General features: G+C 39.1%; 1 protein-coding gene across 9 annotated transcripts in view; it reads left to right on the plus strand.

The window, feature by feature from the left end:
• ATP2B1 (ATPase plasma membrane Ca2+ transporting 1) overlaps positions 1-21551 on the plus strand; it is a 130757-nt gene that overhangs the window by 73142 nt on the left and 36064 nt on the right. For all 9 annotated transcript variants that reach the window (XM_073327565.2, XM_073327570.2, XM_078851113.1 and 6 more), the window contains exons 3-9: positions 5231-5428; positions 9016-9270; positions 9352-9477; positions 12747-12884; positions 17576-17614; positions 18199-18360; positions 21182-21396. In XM_073327565.2, the coding sequence (XP_073183666.1) occupies positions 5231-5428; positions 9016-9270; positions 9352-9477; positions 12747-12884; positions 17576-17614; positions 18199-18360; positions 21182-21396 (1133 nt within the window). The remainder of the gene's footprint in view (positions 1-5230; positions 5429-9015; positions 9271-9351; positions 9478-12746; positions 12885-17575; positions 17615-18198; positions 18361-21181; positions 21397-21551) is intronic.

Here is a 21551-nt window from a genome sequence, read left to right on the forward strand (position 1 = left end):
GAGTTCAGCACACAGATCTAAGAATGTGGTTGTCAAGGTTCCTTCCCCACTCTGAACTCTGGGGTACAGATGTGGGGACCTGCATGAAAACTCCCTAAGCTTATTTTTACCAGCTTGGGTTAAAACTTCCCCAAGGTACAAACTATTTTACCTTTTGCCCTTGGACTTTATTGCTGCCACCACCAAGCGTCTGTCAAATATATAACAGGGAAAGATCCCACTTGGAAACGTCTTTCTCCGCCCCCCTCCCCCCCCCCCAACACACACGCACAAAAAATCCTCCCAAACCCTACACACCCTTTTCTGGGGAAGACTTGATAAAAAATCCTCACCAATTTGCATAGGTGAACACGGACCCAAACCCTTAGATCTTAAGAACAATGAAAAAACAATCAGGTTCTTAAAAGAAGATTTTAATAGAAGAAAAAGTAAAAGAATCACCTCTGTAAAATCAGGATGGTAAATACCTTACAGGGTAATCAGATTCAAAACATAGAGAATCCCTCTAGTCAAAACCTTAAGTTACAAAAAGACACAAAAATAGGAATATGCATTGCATTCCATTCAGCACAACTTATTTTATCAGCCATTTAAACAAAACAGAATCTCTTGCATATCTAGCTAGATTACTTACTAAGTTCTAAGACTCCATTCCTTTTCTGTTCCTGGCAAAAGTATCATACAGACAGAGAGAGAGAGCCTTTGTTTCTCCCCCCACTCCAGCTTTGAAAGTATCTTGTCTCCTCATTGGTCATTTTGGTCAGGTGCCAGCGAGGTTATCCTAGCTTCTTAACCCTTTACAGGTGAAAGGGTTTTTCCTCTGGCCAGGAGGGATTTAAAGGTGTTTACCCTTCCCTTTATATTTATGACAGGCCCCAGGCCTCTGTGTGTGGGGGGGGCCTGGCTTGGGGGGCTGTGGGGAACTGCTCACCAGCGGCATGGCTGGGGCCGGGTCGCTGCACTTCCCACTGCCAGTGAGTGCAGGCCCAGTCCTGCTGCAGTCCTATGGGGAGTGGGGGCGGAGCAGGGTGGGAAGAGGTGGGACTGGGGCCGATATTGCAGCTTTTGCCGCTCTGGCGGTGCTTCGCCCATGTGTCCCGATATTTTATCCATTTCATCTGGTCACCCTATGCTGGTGTCCACACACTGTTAGGCTGGGATGAGCTCAGCACACAGATCTAAGAATGTGGTCTTTCACGTCTGAAAGTTCTGCAGCTGTTCATAGTCCTAAACCTGCATTACAATGCAATCCCATCATCAGTGCTCATTTTTCAGACCCAGAAGTGGTTCCTCCATCTGCAGCTGCTCTGTAAATGCCGCCAGCAACCTTGAATTAGTTTTTTTCATTGTTTGTCAGCAAACTGTTAAAGACATCCTCACTTTCCCATTTGTTGCAGTATTTCCTGCAGGTCTGCAAGTACAGGAGAATCATACGTACATCCTGTCTTTGCATATTCATGAGAATAGTTCAGAGCTCTGTGGGTTCTGTGCTTCTGTCAGGGATAGCAAAGACGGAGAATTGCCAAATGAGTTTGGGATTTTTTTAAAAAAAATGATGGGATATGGATGATCTGATGAGATCGAGGAATAGTAGGCTGGGAACTTCACCCCTAAGTCCCAGATATCCCTGGACATCCTTATTCTACCGCAACTCACTGTGAAAATTCCCAAAAGGTATTGCTCCAGATGATGGGCATGTGGAAAGCTGGGATACTCACCTGTGGTGTTCTGCATTTTGTATCAACACATTCCCAGTATGCATTCACCCTAGTGATACACAAACTTTGGCTGCTGCAAGTTACATCGGTGTAGAGCTGCTGAAGTTATAGAGTAGACCTGAGCTAAATCTTGGGTGAATGTGTCTGTCTCATTGGGAATTTCATTTGATTTTGATGGCTATTCAGAAATGTAACAGTGGTGGATTAGATCATTCATGTTGTAGTAGGAACTTGACATGTTCAGAAAGCTGTAACAGAGCAATCAAGGAGCACTACTGAATGGCCATACCTAGGTGAAACAATGGGATTGCTACCTCCAGTGCCTCTACTTTTGAATGGTTTAAGAGTAACAGCCATGTTAGTCTGTATTCGCAAAAAATAAAGGAGTACTTGTGGCACCTTAGAGACTAACCAATTTATTTGAGCATGAGCTTTCGTGAGCTACAGCTCACTTCATCGGATGCATCCGATGTAGCTCATGAAAGCTTATGCTCAAATAAATTGGTTAGTCTCTAAGGTGCCACAAGTACTCCTTTACTTTTGAATGGACTCTTCATGGAAATCAGCCCCCACCCCCTCCACCATCTATCTGGAATTCCTACTGGTCTGCTTATATGGCTAGGAGAGCTGTAGTAGGTTTTTTTTTCTATGTTACCAAAGAGGGACAGATACTCTTTTAAAAGGTGGACTTCTCTAAAGATGCAGTATCCTCACAAGAACAGAAGACGCAGCTAGAAGGAGTGGAGGCAGGCCTCTCTCAAAGGATTTAGACCAAATTCAGGGACTTGCAAAAAGTGAGAGATCCCACTGAGGAGGATTGTGTTGAAGAGTTTCCATAAATTGCTAACTTTTATGCTTTTAAGAGTAAAATGTGGGGGTCAGAAATATTTTTGTAAGTCTGTTTCCTTACTTTAATATCCCACTGTCCCTGATGGGTGTAATTCAGAACCAGATTACTCACAACCAGGCAAACTCTGGAGGGAACCTGTCTAAGCAATTAAAGGAGCAGGGAGGAGGGGGACACCCTGACATTAGCATCCTTCTTCTCTCCCCCCCCCCCCCCCCCCGTGCCCCTTTTGCACAGCAAGCAGGAGGCTCCTGGGAGCAGCTCCAAGGCAGTGGGGGGAGGGACAGCTGAACTGCAGGCAATTGATAGCCTGCTGGGCGGCTGCTGCACAGAGAATTTAGGGGAACGGGGAGCTGATGGGGGGGGGGGTCCTGACGGTCCACCCTGATTCCAAGCCCCTGCCAGCTAGCTGCAATGGGCTGCTCTTCCTGTAAATAGTGGACAAAGCAGGCAGCTGCCAAATGACATTATAAGGGAGCAGTGTGCAACTTTAAACGAGCATGTTCTCTAATGGATCAGTAACATAACAAAACGTTAATTGGGATGACTTTAAGTTACTGTATTGGGGTTTGGCCTACTCACCTGTGTTTTGGCCTTTTCAGTTCAGTCATGAAGCAGTCACCTGGTGATTATCTTGCTTTTTCGGGAAGTGTTAGTGATATTGCTCACTATCATAGAGGTGGTGCCATTAATTCAGCCGGCACCTTGTGCGTTTGCATTAGCATACTGAGAATGCAAGCCACAACTTGACTGTCGTATTGCTACTTATATGTGGATTTTTGAGTTACTCAACTTACAGATAATGACATGTTTGACTTATGGATGTTGTTGGGATACTGTTAAAAGCAACTAAATATTAAGGCCCTAAAATGGAGACACCCCTTCAAAATACAACATTCAAAATTTTCCTGTGAAGTTTTTTTTGTAGTGATTCCCAAACAAAACTGAACATTGAATAAAAAGCCCTTTGAAACCCTGTTTAAAGACTATAAGAAATGTTGACAGAAAAGGGTAATTATGTTTTCCATAACTCCCCACAAACCCCCGCCCCACCACTCCTTCAGGGGTAGAATAGGATAACCTACTGAATGATACTAAAAATATAAAAATGAATTGCTAAGGGTACAATTAAAAGCTCTGATAACTATATGTTAATGATTTGTAACTGGATAGTGAATGAGTTTGTATGAGCAAACACTTATGCCAAGGCTTTGCTAGCATAAGTGTGGTTTTGCCAATTCTTTTGCGTAGAATTGCTGATTTTCTTAAAATGATTCTATTGCAAACAGAACAAAGATAATGTGCTGGAAGTTTTGAGGTCAAAACACAAACTTGAAATCGCAAGAAGCATTTTAGTGGGATGACCTAGTAACAGGGTAACACAAAACATGATCTAAAAAAATGCAGAAGTTATGTAAATTGAAGCTTGCACACGTGTAGTGTACTGGTTACATAAAGTGTGGTGTGCTGAAAAGCTGATTGGAGAAAAATTCAGTAATATGGAATGTGAAAATGTAAAATAATCCAAGTGAACATGGCTCATATTGAAGAAATACTGAACCAGAAACTGAAGGATAGGAACGAGGGACCAGACCAAGGGATCCGAGGAGGTGACAACCATCATGAGCTCCCTGTATGATTTGAAGTGGCCAAAAGGGCTAATGTGATCCTGAGATGCACAGACAGGGGAATCTCAAGTAGGAGTAGAGGGCTTATTTTACCTTTTTGTATTTGGCGCTGGTGCAACCACTGCTGGAATACGGTGTCCAATTCTAGTGCCTAAAATTCAAGAAGGATGTTGATAAATTGGAGACGATTCAGAGAAGAACCATGAGAATGATTAAAGGACTAGAAAACCTACCTTATAGTGAAAGACTCAAGGAGCTCCATCTATTTAGTTTATCAAAGAGAAGTTTAAGGGGTGACTTGACTAGGGTAGAAATATGGGAACAAATATTTAATAATGGATTCTTCAATCTAGCAGAGAAAGGTAAAACACAATCCAATGGCTGTAAATTGAAGTTAGAGAAACTCAGACTGGAAATAAGGTATAAATTTTTAATCAGTGAGAATAGTTAACCATTGGTACAAGTTACTGAGGGTTGTAGTGGATTCCCCATCACTGACTAGTTTAATATCAAGATTGGATCTTTTTCTAAAAGATCTACTCTAGGAATTATTTTGGGGAAGTTCTATGGCCTATGTTATACAGGAGGTCAGACTAGATCATAATGGTCTTTTCTGGCCTTAGTATGAAATGTAGGAGAACTTCTCGGTGCCCCACAGTGTGGTAGTTGGAGCTCCCTACCAATTCAGTCTTATCTATCGTCTGGCATAAATATATGTTCAGATACTGTAATAGACGACAATTCTCTCTGAAGTGGTATAAAAAAGGCAGAAATAGATTAAGCCTAAATTGGGTGGATTTGTCATTCAGTTTCCTACTTTTTTAACCCCAATAACTTAAAGATTACGTTGTATTATGTAAGAATCATCCTTGAAAGTATTTAATATACAGTATCATGCTGTATTCCTACCTGTTAAATTAGCTGTGGCTGTAGACAGTGACGCTTCTGGCTTATGCAGAGTTTCATGAATGGGAAATGCATATGATTATAAAAAAACAAACGCTGAAATTGACTTTATTTTTTTTTTAAATATTTAGGTCTAAGTGGAAATCCAGCAGATATAGAGAGAAGAGAAGCAGTGTTTGGGAAGAACTTTATACCTCCTAAAAAGCCAAAAACATTTCTTCAGTTAGTATGGGAAGCACTACAGGATGTTACCTTAATTATATTAGAAATTGCAGCCATAATATCGTTGGGCCTTTCTTTTTACCAGCCTCCAGGAGGGAATGAAGCTGGTAAGTAAACCTTAAAGCAAGAAATATTAAATATATGTAAATTGCAGTGTTGTGAAACTTCAGTTGTAAATTTTACATAAGATCAATTTTAATCAGCCAATGGAAACCAAGAACATTTTCATTCAAAGTAATTTTGCTTGTTTTACATTTCACTTCTCTACTGGGATAACACTAGCATAAAAAACCAGGTGCATTGGTTGCATTTAAAATAGCAATCCCAATAGTATTCTGTGTACATAGTCACATTTGACTGTGAAGTGATGATATACACAAGCTTTAATACTTCAAGTGAGGTACAAGCAGCAGGAGCTGCTGGACTCTTCAAAAGTAAACAGCCCACACAGTTCGTGTTTTCATGCAAAGAAATGCAAATGAATTTTTAGCTTTTGTTTCTGGAAGAGTGTGAATAAACAGAATTGTTTCCAGATAGTGTTCACCAGGTGTTTTTTTTTCCCTCCCCCACTGGGAGTTGGCATATCTAGTAGTCTTCTGTTTCTCATTTGTAAATGATAGTTAACACTGTCTTTGATCTTCCATTTCAGAAATGAAAAGGTTCTGTCTGTACAGTCACTCAAACTATCAGCTTAAAAACTTCAGCACCTGCTTTGGATCAGGCCTTCAGTGAGGGTTTTTGTTTGGGTTTTTTGGACAAACATAAAGGAGGCTTCTTTGCTTTGACAAGTTGAAGCTAGAATGCAAAGAAGTGTTGACTAAATAAAAATGGACACACAAGTGTTTCCAGTTTGGTGCTCTTTCACCCCATTCCCAGACCTCTTTCATGAGGTTGTAGAAGCTGACCCAGCCATCAAGACAAAGTGAAACCCTATCCAGGCTGCATAGGTAACTTGTAGCAAGAACTCTGCTGTTCTTCTCAAGTTCAGTTTGGATGTTCTAGTTCTTCTTACTAATGTGACCACAGGTCTGAGTCACCAAGCCCTTTTCTCCATTGTCAAAGAATCTTCTAAAACCCTTCAGACCTAAGGGAGACAACCAGATGACCTGACTGAATTTGAGGAACTCTTGCTGTTTCAGAAACTAGCATAAATATCAGCTAAACAGAATTGTTGGGAGTATAGCTCAAGGATCACTTTATAGCCAGGTGGATTTCTTAAATAAAATCGATTTTAATCATGATTTAAATCAACAAGCAGGATGCATTGATTTAAATCAATTTAAATCATTTTGTATTTGTACTTTAGTTTTTCTGAAAGGTTGATTCTCATTAGTTGTAAGCATTAACACGTGTTGATTTGCAATTAATTATAGCCTTTACACTAAATTTAGTGTTTTGCTAACCAAAAGGATATCTGTACACATTTATTTAAGCAATCATGTTGCTTAATTTACGTCTGAATTTTACTTGGATTCTTAATTTTTAAATATATTATAAATCGTGAGTAATTAAATTCTAATTTACAAGAGTTTTTTTTTCATTTGATTTGTGTTGAGCTCTGGATGAAAATGTAAATTAAATACATTTTCAAATTCCTTTTTTTTTTTTTTTTTTTTGCATTAGATAAATATAACAAATGTGATGGGTGGCTACATAAGAAAAAATGATCAAAGTTAACAGAACATTGTTTTGCATTTAAAACTGATTTGTAAAACTAAAAAGTGTTAACTGTAGTTAGTGAAGAGAACTGATTATTTCTGGTCACATCCTTAAAGATTTTAAAACTAGTAGATCTCATGTTTTCACACCTAACTCTTTTATTCATAGAGGGAAAGAGGAAAGCCAACTTTCCTGGGTTGTTTTTTTTCAACTCCCAATTGATTTCTTAACTTTGAATGTACTAGCCATTGAACTGAACTAGCTGAATAAACAGAAATGAAGAAAACTTTCTCCGTACCTTCAGAAGAGGCTACTGCTATCAAGAGCTGGCATAGCATTTCAACAAGCTTTGGTTCCAGGTGCTTAGCCAGTGCCTTATACCAGCTCAGTGATCTGACTTTTTCTCTAAAAGTTGGCAGCAAACACATATACTGATAAATGTTTAATTTAAGTTATTTTTAATAGATTTTAATAAGTTTATCCTGTAACATAATTTATCAATTTCAAATTTAATTGTAATAGATTTAACTTAAATACATGTTTATTTTTAAAAATCCAATTTAAACAAAAACAGGATTTTTTTAAATGGTTTTTATTCACCCTACCTCATGCTATTGATATAATGGTCAGTTGCTAAATCAAAGCTTTTAAGAGTAACTCCTATTTTGCTTTTGTTGTTACAACTTCTGAAATAGTCAAAGCAGTCCTCCAGAATTCTGCAGATCATCCAGATACTACTCCTACTGTTGCCAATTTGGATGGCAGAATTTAGTAACTGTTCCTATTATAAATCCAAAATAAGTTTCACAACCACCTTTTACAGGTTGTTTAGAAGCACTCTTGTTGAAGTACTAGCCAGAGTTTCTCGAAATTTTCAAACTAAAATTTTTGTCAAAGCATGGCTTTTGTTTTTATGCTTCAAAATTTGAAGGAAAATCCACTGTTGCAGCCTTTGCCTCTACTGTGTCATTTGGGGTGGGGGAGCATTTCTTCATGTAAACAGAAGTTAAAAGCATTGTCTGCTCTGGAAGACTCGAGGTGGTTCAGAAAACTAGAAATTAATTCTAGATTGAAAACATGCCAATTTTTGTAGTTTCAGTATCTCATCTTATTCTGTTCAGGTAATGCTTGTAGTCAAACAAGACCGTGGTGAAGATCCACCAGCGAGGTCAAGAGAAACATTGGGAGAGATCAGCTTCCATGCAGCACATAGCTGTTGAGATAGGGAGAGTACTAGGGTTTTCTGACAAGATGGTGGTGTTGGAACCCTCTCAGGGGCTCATCTTTTGAATAAGCCTCTAGCTACTAACTATCTGGCACACTTAAAGCTCCACATTGTTTTAGCTGCTGGAACAGAGAGGGATTTTTTCTTCCTTTCCTGCCTAGAGCTTCTTCCTAACTGTTTTGGGAAGATGAGAGGGAGACTGAAAAGGGAGGTTAAATATCCGCTCTTCTGGTACTCCACTTCACATCCTTTTGAGGAGGGGAGGAAAGGTCTCCATTCCTCTGGATCTTCCCCCAGCTGCTCAGAGCTTTCTCCAAGCAGCCAGAAGAGTGAAACAGGTGTTCTTCTGTTTCACTACTGGCAGAGTTCTGAATAGTAGTAGGGCAACTGACCAAAATCTTGTCACTGAGCAGCTGCTGGGTAAAAGTGAACAAAGATGATTTGCTGGAGCTGGATAGCTGTTACCTTTGCAGTGATAAGGACCCTTAAGTTTTCAGACTTAAGCACCTAACTCCAGATATCTAAATAAATGGTCTGATATTTTTAAACTGCTGAGCACCTATATTTCCCACTGAAATCCTTCTTTGCCGTCCTGAGTTTCTGAGCTACACTACTTCTCTCATAAGATCCTACTCGTTTCTGCTCTCTCTTCTAATCTCTGAATGAGACATTGACCAGCTTTAATTTAAGTCTTTCTTAGGAAATCCTGTTACCAGACTAAAGTCAGTGTAAATGTATTCCTTGTGAAAGTTCATATGGATTACAAAGGAGTCTGTTTTTGAACTTTAAAAAAGTCTTTATTTCTTACAGTATGTGGAGCAGTGACTGTTGGTGAAGAAGAGGAGGAAGGTGAAACAGGTTGGATTGAAGGAGCTGCAATCCTTTTATCTGTAGTTTGTGTGGTATTGGTAACAGCTTTCAATGACTGGAGTAAAGAGAAACAATTTAGGGGGCTGCAGAGCCGCATCGAACAAGAACAGAAGTTCACTGTCATCAGGGGTGGACAAGTTATCCAAATACCAGTAGCTGACATAATTGTTGGGGATATTGCGCAAGTAAAATATGGTGAATATATATTTAACTCAATTATTTGACTTTATTAATAGTGTGTTTCAAGTTTGCAGTTTTTAATGCTCTGTATTTTAGGTGATCTTCTGCCAGCTGATGGTGTACTTATTCAAGGAAATGACCTTAAAATTGATGAAAGCTCATTGACTGGAGAATCAGATCAGGTTAAGAAGACTTTGGATAAAGATCCTATGATGCTGTCAGGTGTGTGAATATTAATATTTAATTAATCGAATGGAGTAGTTGATACTAAGTTATAACTGACCCTGGAACTTGTGTATTTCTAGAATTCTGGTTTGCCTTCCTACGGGATCCAATGACCCTGCTGAGGGCTTGTGCTATCGGGACTCTGCCATCAGAGGCAATGCCTAATAAGTCTGTATATATTCGCTCTTCTCACCTGCAAAGTGACTTGAAAAAGACTCTTCTAAAAATGGGCCGTCCTGTTCTCATTTATGATATGTAAACCAGACCTGAAAGCTTATATTAGAAAGCTTTTTGAGGTTTATCTTTGAAATACCAGCAATATCAAGTCTGGTCAGGTCTTGGTTTTTTTGGAGGATTTGTTGGATGGCACACTTTATTAATGTTATCCATTCACAGTGTTAACCAAGGAAGCTAAATGTGTAAAACAAAACCGAAACACTGTAAAAATGCCTTCAGCTTTGTCTCTTGTACCTTTTGTCATTTCTTGAGTATTGTACTCAGCATAATCTCAGGGCAGACAATATGAAATTTCCAATGCAAAGCACAAGCATAGACACAATGTTTTGGCAGGGGAGAGGGGAGAACCTTTTAGCTCTATATTCTACATAAGTATGTTCAGCTTTTCAAAGGTGGCCTGTAAAGAAGAGAACATTGTGTTATGATTATAAGAAGCACATGGGATCTTTTTCAGGGAAGAAGGCAATATGCTGCATTCATTGAGAATACAGCAGTTAGCATCTGTTTTTCTCTCTCTCTCGTCCTGTCCCGTCTCTCCCCTCTCCCCCCACCGCCAGTTGAGGGTTATAGTTACCAATCCAGAGTCTGGATCAATCTAGGTTTCAGAGTAACAGCCGTGTTAGTCTGTCTTTGCAAAAAGAAAAGGAGTACTTGTGGCACCTTAGAGACTAACCAATTTATTTGAGCATGAGCTTTCGTGAGCTACAGCTCACTTCATCGGATGCATACCATGGAAACTGCAGTAGACATTATATACACACAAAGACCATGAAACAATACCCCCTCCCACCCCACTGTCCTGCTGGTAATAGCTTATCTAAAGTGATCATCAAGTTGGGCCATTTCCAGCACAAATCTAGGTTTTCTCACCCTCCGCCCCCCCACACACAAACTCACTCTCCTGCTGGTAATAGCCCATCCAAAGTGACCACTCTCTTCACAATGTGTATGATAATCAAGGTGGGTCATTTCCAGCACAAATCCAGGTTCTCTCACTCCCTCACCCCTCTCCAAAAAACCACACACACAAACTCACTCTCCTGCTGGTAATAGCTTATCAAAAGTGACCACTCTCCCTACAATGTGCAGCCAGATTGGTTGCAGAGGGGAACTGGGCTCTGCTGGTTGCGATCCGATGCTCCTGGAGTTGTGGCAAAATGAACCCAAAGTCCCATGGCCAAGCACCCTGTTCTTATAGTCCCGTCCCGTCCCCCGCCGTTGAAGTCTTTGGATTTTGCTGTCAGTTTGTGACTGGTTACTCCTTAATTGGTGTTAACTTTTGATGTTACCATTCCAAAACACCTCGGAGCGGGTCATCCTGTCCTGGTTTTGATTTAATCAGTTGTCTTGTCTTTAGGGGTGTCAGCCTCCACCTCAGGGTCGTCAGTCTGCCCTTCTTCACTCATGGATGTGCGTTGACGGTTCTCTGGTGTGCTTAAGTTTCTTCACTCCTCCTTCCTTGACCATCTGACTTTAACAATGGCCTTCACACCTTATCTTTTCCTGATGCATACATTACTCATTCACACAAACGGTCTTTTACAGAGACCTTCAGACAGGATAAAAATTACACAATTTAGTTTGCAATGCGTACAGGAAGCAAGACCTTATAGCAAATACTGTAATGAAATCTTATCCTAAAACAAAAGGGTGACCATAATCAATCATAAGGATTGTTCTGGCCTCTCCCTGCCCTAACATCAGTACAGACACTGGCGGTCTGTCAGATGCATTTCTACCGATGTCCCAGAGGGTAATTCCTTTCTGCTATTCTAAAAGGGTGGCTGGCAGAATGATCAAATCATACATTAATTCTTATAGTACAAATATAAAATCCTGCTCCTACAATTGTACCTCACCACTTAACAGCAGAAGTGGCTGAGGCTTGATAATTTTCTTTACATTATTTTTTAGTCCCTACAACGTAGCTAGCTAGGGAGACATTTTTTTCTAGTAGTTGGAACAAAGGAGGAAGACAATTCTTGGATTCACAGTTCTGCCAGTTTGCAGTGTTGCTCTGGCCAAATCACTTAACATTTGCTTCAGTTTCCCATATTTACAAACTCAAATCTTGCTTACCTCTCAGGACTAGTGGAACACTTAACTGTTTGTAAAGCACTCTGAAATTCCTGGATTAAGTTTTTGAGAATGTCTGAGTAATTGACCGTGGGGAGGAAAAAAAAAATAATAATACTAGGATGTAGTAATTATCCCAAAACAATATACTTCTAAATCCAGCAAATTTAGTTTTAACTATGAAAAAAAATTGAACATGTTAAGATATGGAAATGACTAACTTATAAACGTTCATGGTTTCAGATGAAGGTAAATTGATTTTTAAAGACGGACTAAACTCTTAATTTTTTCTATTGTGCAGAGTTGTTTTGGATACCCTAACTATCTTTCTATACCTTAACATATCTGGATTTTTAAAATTTAGCCCCACCTCTAAATTGCTTAGTTTCATGATGACAGGTTTTGAGATAACAGTGATATCCCGTAGGGTATTTTATCCTAAACTGCTGATATGTACTCTTAGACAAAGTATTTTAAAATATGTTAAGAATATAATTTATTTTGCTGTCAAGACAGTGTTTACTCGTTAAGAGCTTGCCTTGTCTCTGATTGTACAGTTGTAATATTAATGCTAGCTTTTTAACTAATTTAGTTGGCAAGTAGCTTACATAAGAATGTGACTCTTTAAATTCATTGCAGGATTAAGCAGAATGAAAGCCTGGTCTGTGAACGGGAGAGTTTCTTTTAAAACAAGTTGGAATAGCAGAAAAAAGTGCGGGAAAATGCCTAATGCATTTTCAGATTGCCCTAGCATCCAATTAGAACAGTCTGTTCAAACTTTTCTACAATTTTAAACACCAACCAACGGATCATATATAATTTAAGTATTTAGTGACTCTTCTATTGAAAATAACAACAACAACAAAAAACCCCATAACATTTGATTTTATTGCTTTGCTAGCTAGCTACTTTTACACTTACAGGGAAAAGTATTAAGATGTACTCTGTTTCAGGTACTCATGTGATGGAAGGCTCTGGAAGAATGGTAGTTACTGCTGTAGGTGTGAACTCTCAAACTGGAATTATATTTACCTTACTTGGGGCTGGAGGAGATGATGAAGAGAAAGAGAAGGAGAAAAAGGACAAGAAAAGTAAGCACTGAAATTTTAAATGGCTGAAAAATGTAATATTAGAATTCTTTAAAGTTTATGTTCTCCTATCCTGTTGGTACTGTTTGGCAAGGTCAATCAGATTGCAATGGCCTGTGCAGAGCACCTGTTCCCCTGTAATGTCTTGCAGCCAAAAATGTTTCAACATGGCATCTACTTCTTCTCAAGAAGACAAATCAATGGAGAACAGCTCTTTGGAAAAAGTTGTCTTACTCCTTATACTCCATGTGACTCTTTCCATAACTTCAGTTCTGGCAACTGGCTATTGGAGCTAAGTAGTACCAGAGATAAACATGAGGAATCCTAGAAGAGGGCCTTAATCATTACATTACTCACTAAAAAATGTCTTCCCAGGAAGTTGGGAAGGACCTGAAGCAAAATATTCCTTCCATAATAATCTATATAAATTCTTATGGGGATGATACTCTGGTTTAGGATCTCTGCCCAAGGCTAATTATATTTCTTCCTATCTTAAATAATTCCATGTTCCTTTTGAGGTACACAACTCCATATCTTATCCCAGAAACATCCCCAGAACTTAAAAGGTGGGCCAGGTTACTATGGCAAAACAGTAGCTGAAGGTATGGTTGGCAATTACAGTTCTTTTGGAACCTTTTATGGTAGCTGAGCACACAGAGTATCTTTTTCTCCTCTTAACCCTGTCTTTTCTTACTCCTTGTCAAGGTTCCTCCCCCACTCTGAACTCTAGGGTACAGATGTGGGGACCTGCATGAAAAACCTCCTAAGCTTATCTTTACCAGCTTAGGTCAAAACTTCCCCAAGGTACAAAATATTACCCCCGTTATCCTTGGACTGGCCGCTACCACCACCAAACTAATACTGGTTACTGGGGAAGAGCTGTTTGGACGCGTCCTTCCCCCCAAAATACTTCCCAAAACCTTGCACCCCACTTCCTGGACAAGGTTTGGTAAACAGCCTCACCAATTTGCCTAGGTGACTACAGACCCAGACCCTTGGATCTTAAGAACAATGAACAATCCTCCCAACACTTGCACCCCCCCCTTTCCTGGGAAATGTTGGATAAAAAGCCTCACCAATTTGCATAGGTGACCACAGACCCAAACCCTTGGATCTGAGAACAATGAAAAAGCATTCAGTTTTTTACAAGAAGACTTTTAATAAAAAATAGAAGTAAATAGAAATAAAGAAATCCCCCCTGTAAAATCAGGATGGTAGATATCTTACAGGGTAATTAGATTCAAAAACATAGAGAACCCCTCTAGGCAAAACCTTAAGTTACAAAAAAGATACACAGACAGAAATAGTTATTCTATTCAGCACAATTCTTTTCTCAGCCATTTAAAGAAATCATAATCTAACACATACCTAGCTAGATTACTTACTAAAAGTTCTAAGACTCCATTCCTGGTCTATCCCCGGCCAAGACGACTACAGACAGACACAGACCCTTTGTTTCTCTCCCTCCTCCCAGCTTTTGAAAGTATCTTGTCTCCTCATTGGTCATTTTGGTCAGGTGCCAGCGAGGTTACCTTTAGCTTCTTAACCCTTTACAGGTGAGAGGAGCTTTCCCGTGGCCAGGAGGGATTTCAAAGGGGTTTACCCTTCCCTTTATATTTATGACACTCCTATTAGAAATCAACAAAGGCTTCAGGTAAAGCAGGCTAATTCTTTAAATTTAAGAAAAAACAAACAAGTATTGACCCCTTGGAATGGAGTTAATGCATCTGTTCCCTTCCTCCTTCAATGCTATCTTTTTAACACAGACTTTCTGATATAATTCACATTAGCCAAAGCAGACAAAGAACAAGACAGCCCTTTTGGCAAGTAGCACTCTTTTGTTCAATATTGACTTGTCCCTATATATAATCTGAGTGCACTTTCAAAAACAGAGAACATCTCTATTTCTCATAAATCTGGAAACAGCTCTCTCTGAATTCATTCACAATGCAAAACTGCAGAGAAATCCTCAGCCTAGTTATGAGGATTCAAAAATCATGAAGACCATGTGTTAAAGGTTTTTATTTTATAGCTTAAGTGTCAACCTGGGTACCTTTCCAGTTTCAGACGATAACCATTTATCAAGTTAGCATTTGTTGTGGAAATAAAGGTCCACTTAACTAAAGTCATGGCCCCCTCCCGGGCAAAGAGAATAGTCGAGGCAATGACCTAGAATACATATTTAAGCAGCATGGACTGGATGTCAGCCTTTGTCTGGCACATACTGATTGCTGTGGTGAGTCTTTCTCCTACCCAGATACATTTAGGCTTATAGTAGAAACTACTGCTGTGTGGCCTATTGAATTAGACTAGAAATGAGACTGAAGTAACCAGTGCGGGGTTTTCTCTGTAGAAAACATAACTACTTCTGTCAAAGGTAGTACTGGAAGCCTATTCGAACTGGCTTTTGTGTCATTGCATATCAATTTTCAGTTAAAAATGCTTTATTTAGTTGTTTTGTTTCCGTCCTAATTAAAATGTTTTTTATATGTAAAAGCTATAGAAATGTAGTTCAGCCCTGTATTCAGATCTGTAAATGGGTTGCCTTAAACTAGGAGTGTCCAATTTTGGTCCTTCAGGGCAAATGGTAAGAAAATGTGCACTTTTGTTCCCTGATAGCTCCTCCTCCCCCCCAGTGTGAGTGGACGAGTGAAGAGCAATGACCTGCTACTCATTTAAGAGGGGAGCCACTTTTTGGAGAGCTGGAACTGTGTAGCCTTCACAATAGGAGCGGGAGGGAGTACGGGGGAAAGGAAGCAAGCAGCTGGTGCAGGAGATGCTGGTGCTTTCAGGAAAGGGCAATAGGAAGAGAGGTGGGAGCAGCAGTGGTGGTCCCACAGAAAAAGATAGCAGTTGCAGCAATTGATCTTAGGATCTTGATCTTGTCCCTTCTGCAGCTGACTTCTAGGAAGGCTGAGGTGGTTTTCCTAACACAAAACAGGATGTGAAACTATCCAGATTTGACATAGTTGCCCAGGTGGCCACTTTGTTGCAGTTTATCATTAATGGGTATCCACAAAGGTTTTTGGCATTCTCTTATATAGCAAATGACCAGACACAAAACTGTTACTCAAAAGTCTGCCATGTCTATGTAGACAGGACATTAAGAAATAAGACTGTCCTAACAGATACCTCCTGGAAAGGGAAGGTCATTGGAGGTTTTTAAGAACAAGTTAGAAAAACACCTGTCAGAGATGGTCTAGAAGGATAATACTTAGTCCTGCCACAGTGCATGGGACTAGACTAGATAATGTATCGAGGTCCCTTCCAGTCCTGCATTTGTGATTCTAAATTTCAAAATATGTATGTATTTGAGTCTTTATTCTCTCATCTGCAGTGTTGTTAAAACATTGCCAAAACTGAAACCACAGATTTAGTAGTTACCTCCCGGCTCAGGTTTCAGCTATGCTGCAAAGCTTTGTAGCATAGATATGTTAGATAGGGGTGGGGGGGGGAGGGGAGGGGGGTTAGTTAAAAATCACATTGCCTAGCTGACATAGCTATGCTTGCGAAACCCCCAGTTTTTTCAACAGGGTGCTTCTGTCAGCATAATTAATGGCATTCATGGGAGGTGTTTAGCTATGCTGGGAGAATTCCTGTCAGTTTATGCTGCATCTCCATTAGGTGGCTATGCTGGCATACCTACACCAGTATAGCTGTGCTGGTGAGGCATCTGTAGTGTAAAAAAGTCCTAGTTCTGGTGCTGTAACAGTCTAACAGGTACTCCTGAGGGAGTTCTGTGCCACTGCGCAATGCAGAATTTTGCAGGAATTAATGTTGTGCGTGCAGAATTTCCTTTTCTGCACAGAAATGGGCTGCAGTGCTGCTGGCCGCCACTAGCGGCCCGCTGGACCTGACAGAGCCAACCTCACACAAAGACACTGCTGGGGGGACGGGGAGGGAGCTAGACATTTCCTGGTAGCTGCAGTTCCCTGCACGCTCTGGGGAAAGGAGACAGTGGCACACAAGAAACTCCACACAAGCCTGGGATCTAGCATCAGACTGTTTCTTGCTCTTGATCCCTGGGCTCTGTGGGGTAGGGAGAGCGGATGTCTGGGCTGGGGAGGGGGGCACAGCTGGGCTTTGGGTGGTGGGGGCGGGGGGTGTATCTGGGCAAGGGGGGACCCTGCAGCTGGGCTCTGAGGGGAGATGGGGTGCAGATATCTGGGGGAATTTTTGGGTCTGTATTCTTAGACATACTTGCTGACAAGTATTTTGAAATAAATTATCAAAATAATTGAAACTGGTGTGAATATGTAGTGTTATTTTGACAAATACAATTTGCAGAATTTTGAAATACTGTATACAAAAAAAAAAATTGTGCTAAATTTTTAAATTTTTGGCACAGAATTTCCCTAGGAGTAAACAGGTGGAGACTGAACTTCAAAACAGGAACCATCTAAGCTACCTCTTTTGCTTAGTTACGCAAGTCTAACCTAACGTTGCTATTTATACTTAAAGATGATTAACCTGTAGCTTGGTGGCTCTATTATAAAACAAAAATTATGCAAGTTACTTTTCCTCCTAGGTATCCAGTCAAATTTCCTATATTTAAATTGAAGTTAATTAATGTGAGAAATAAGCAACCATAGGTCACAGAAATAATACTTGAGAAATCTTTTTTTAATGCTTGTATATTAGAGAGAGAGAGATGGAGCTTGAAAATTACAGTTCCTTGTTTTTGTTTCTGACAGGTAAAAAACAAGATGGAGCTGTTGAGAACCGTAACAAAGGTAAGTATTTAATAAAAAACAAAACATTTGTGTTTGTATAGGTGTCTATTATAGAAAATAAAGAGTTTGTGTATCTTAATCTGCCTTACCTATATACAGTAGTTTAAGTCTAAATATTACAGATCGAGATAAATGTTGCCAAACCTAATTCAGAAATGCAAATATGAAATGTCCCTTATGCTTAAAATCAAAAGTTGCAAACGTTAAGACCCACATTTTCCAACTTCACCCCAAATTTTCAAACAGTGTCCAATGTTAAATTCCAAAAAGCCTTGGCTAAACACCTAAATAGAAGTGACCTTAGCCCGTGTAGGTCATGTAGCATTCATTTCTGGTGGTGACATTGAAGCCAGTTTTGACGTGATCATGGGTCTCTGGTGACGTTATTTATCAGCTGGGAATGACTGGCTTCAAGCTGGGAATGACTGGCTTCAAGGAAACTCTTAAAACTGATTTTAATGGGAATTGGGATTGCTGAGCACATGAATTGAATCTAACACAGATTCCAGTGTCTGACTGGACTTTGTAATTAATCATTTATATGCAATTATTTATTTATATGTCCCCTATATTTCTAAACTTAGCCAAAGCTCAAGATGGTGCAGCCATGGAAATGCAACCCTTGAAGAGTGAAGATGGTGGAGATGGAGATGAGAAAGACAAGAAGAGAGCAAACATGCCAAAGAAAGAAAAATCAGTTCTACAAGGCAAACTTACAAAGCTAGCAGTTCAGATTGGCAAAGCAGGTATGATTTTTATTCATATTTTTGTGGTTTTTGACACTGAACAAATATTCTGGTGGCGCTGCTCTGAAATAACCTACTCATAGGTTAATTTTAAAAAAAAAATCCTTTTCTAGTATTACACTGGCTTATTTGATAGAAAATATGGCAAAGTTAAGTTAAAGCAGATATACACTAATTGTAAAGTGCAAAGTTACAACGAACCTTTGTGTATAATCAGATGCATGTATTGTTAGTTTCTCTTAAAGAATATAACACTAGAAAGTACAGCTTTAGAACACTGGTTTCCAAAATGATGGTGTGTGGTATATTTTGTGAAGTATTTCTACCTTTCACACTACTTCTCACTTTGGCGTATTGTATGCCAACAAATGCCTTTCCTGGAAAACTCTGTTTGACCAGGCAGTGTACTGCATAGAAATGTGATTGTAGGATCTGTTGCCTTTTATCTGAGCAGTGGGAATGTGGATTTGTAATATTGATGTACACTGTTGAAGATAGAAGAAAAGTATTATTAGAGGGCCCACTATTGAGGCATTCTTCTGATTCCTCTTCCCACAAAGTATATCAATGGCATCTTTATCAATTACTTTTGTTTGTTTTCTGGATATTTCTTTTGTGTATTGTATTGGTGTGTATTCAGGTTTGAGAATCTGTTCCCACTCTAATCAAGCATGTTGGGGGGGGGGGGGATGTGTTTTTTGTTTTGTTTGGTGGTGCACAGAGGCTATAGGATATAAGTAAAGTTAAGTTACTACTAAAGTTGAGACACTTTTGCATTCTTGACCCCAGTTCATTTTGGAAGGGCAGGAAATAGATGTGAAAAGTCATTGTTGAAGCTTATTTTTTCTTAAATTGATCAGTAATGACCTTGGAGCCAGGCATTTTCTAGGCGCTAATGATTGATGCCCTGAAACACAGCTGAGGAGCACTAGCCCATATTAGCATGAGAGAATAACTAGCTCCAAGGTCACCATTAGTATTATCTAAGCTAAAACTTTAAAACAGACCCTTTTTGGCAGTCAGGAGCAGCTTGTTATTTCTAGGGTTTGTTTTGTTGGGTGTATCCATAGTGTCATGTTGCATGTCCATCTTCATCTGATACTTCCGAAGGATGGTATACTAACAAATAAGATTTTTACATATGCTCTTTATTTTTTTAATATTGTAGACTAACACAACTATTCTTTCCACTCATTCCCCTTATTACTTTATCTTAAATAGCAGAGGGATAGCTGTGTTAGTCTGTATCCACAAAAACGAGGAGTCCGGTGGCACCTTAAAGACTAACAGATTTATTTGGGCATAAGCTTTCGTGCATAAAAAACCTACTTCTTCAGATGCATGGAGTGAAAATTACAGATGCAAGGATAAATATACACATAAAAATACAATATTTATCTTAAATATTTAATTTTAATAAGAGAAATGTATTTTATTTAAAAAGGTCTTAAAGACAAATGTGTCTACATAATAAAAATAAACTAGATAGTTTCAGCTCTCCTTAGAAGCATATGACAAAATAAATGCTTGGGAAACAATTGCTTATTTGATGGGATGAGAAGGCTAATTATTATGTTTATAAAGAGGAACTAGAAGGTGCACCATTTTTAAAGTAATAGATCTAAAATTACTTGTTCCTAGTTGCATTGTCCTAAAATTGTACCAAAACCATGAAAATTATTATTGAAATAGGGCATTTAACACAGGAGTCTTTCCTTGATGTATGTAGTTATGCTTATCTTATTGGAAGAGAGGAGGGAACAGATTTTTAAAATTTTCTTAGTAGTTGATGTGCAAAGGGTTCACATTCAGTTTCATTCAATAATTATACTAAAGTGTTTCATGTGCAATTCCACTTCCTCCAGGCGTTCAATGCAAGTTTTTCTTTCTAAACAATGTTTTACTTCACATTTGAGCAGCTCATTACAACTCTTTCTTCTTTGCCTTTCACTCCCTTGTTAAAATCCTTCTTCCTAGGTTGTCTTCAGTTTCTTTAAAGAGATCTCTTTCCATGCTTCTTTCTGCTTGCACTTTCCTGCTCTCACTCTGAAGAGTTCTCCTTGTTTCTCTCAATTATCTGCTCCTGTACCTGTCCCTAAAATTAATCCCATTTCTTCTCTTCCCCAGTCACTCCTTTGGCAACTTTTTTTCTATATGCATGCATGTCATTGTCCCACTAGTGTAAACTCTCCCTCTAACCCCAACTTTCTCTCCATCTACTTCCCTATCTCCCTCCTTTCATTTGCCTGTATGCTTAATCCTTATGTTGTCTAGTCCTGTCTTCAATGTATTTTCACTAACTAGCATTATGATCCCCTACAATCTAGTTTTGATTCACTCAACTGAAATTGCCCTCACCAATGTCCTGGTGTGAAATATCCAGGCCTCTTCTACATTTTCATCCTTCTTGATCAGCCTGCTATCTTCAGTGCTGTTCTTTCTCCTGAGAACTCTTCCCTTACCCATAAGTCTGTCACAGACATGCTTTGCCCTGCACCTTTGTGATGGCTCTTCCATTACTTACATTTTAATATAGAGGTATAAGAGTTTATATATCCAATACAAAATTGTATTTGTGTGTTCGGGAGCTAAGTTTACAACTGCTTTGAGAATCATCAAAATCTTGGGACTTGCTTATCTATTAAAAATCTTAAGCATAAAATTTTATTATTTTTGCCATTTTAAATAACACTTTCAGATTTTTGCATTTAATCTGAAAATGAGGGTAGTTTTTTTTAAATCTTACTTTAGATGTTATTTGTATTGTAGATAAGATGGATCTCTTTTAAATAACTGCTTATCCTTTTCTTTTTAACAAAAGGTTTGTTGATGTCTGCAATCACAGTCATTATCCTTATCTTGTATTTTGTAATTGATACCTTCTGGGTTCAGAAGCGACCTTGGCTTGCTGAATGCACACCAATTTATATTCAGTACTTTGTGAAGTTCTTCATTATTGGAGTTACAGTCCTGGTGGTGGCAGTACCAGAAGGTCTTCCACTTGCAGTCACTATTTCATTGGCTTACTCTGTAAAGGTATGTGTAAAAAGCATGCTTAAAGGTAGGTGGGCACATAAAACAGTTCTAAATCATGCAAAGCAGAAAATTCTACACTGTTAAACTGTCTTCGTTGGAGACTGAGAGAATCTTACTTCACTCATTCTCATCTGCAGTACAGTACAATGAAAAAG

This window comes from Lepidochelys kempii, chromosome 1, assembly GCF_965140285.1.
Source record: "Lepidochelys kempii isolate rLepKem1 chromosome 1, rLepKem1.hap1, whole genome shotgun sequence".
Taxonomy (NCBI): domain Eukaryota; kingdom Metazoa; phylum Chordata; order Testudines; family Cheloniidae; genus Lepidochelys; species Lepidochelys kempii.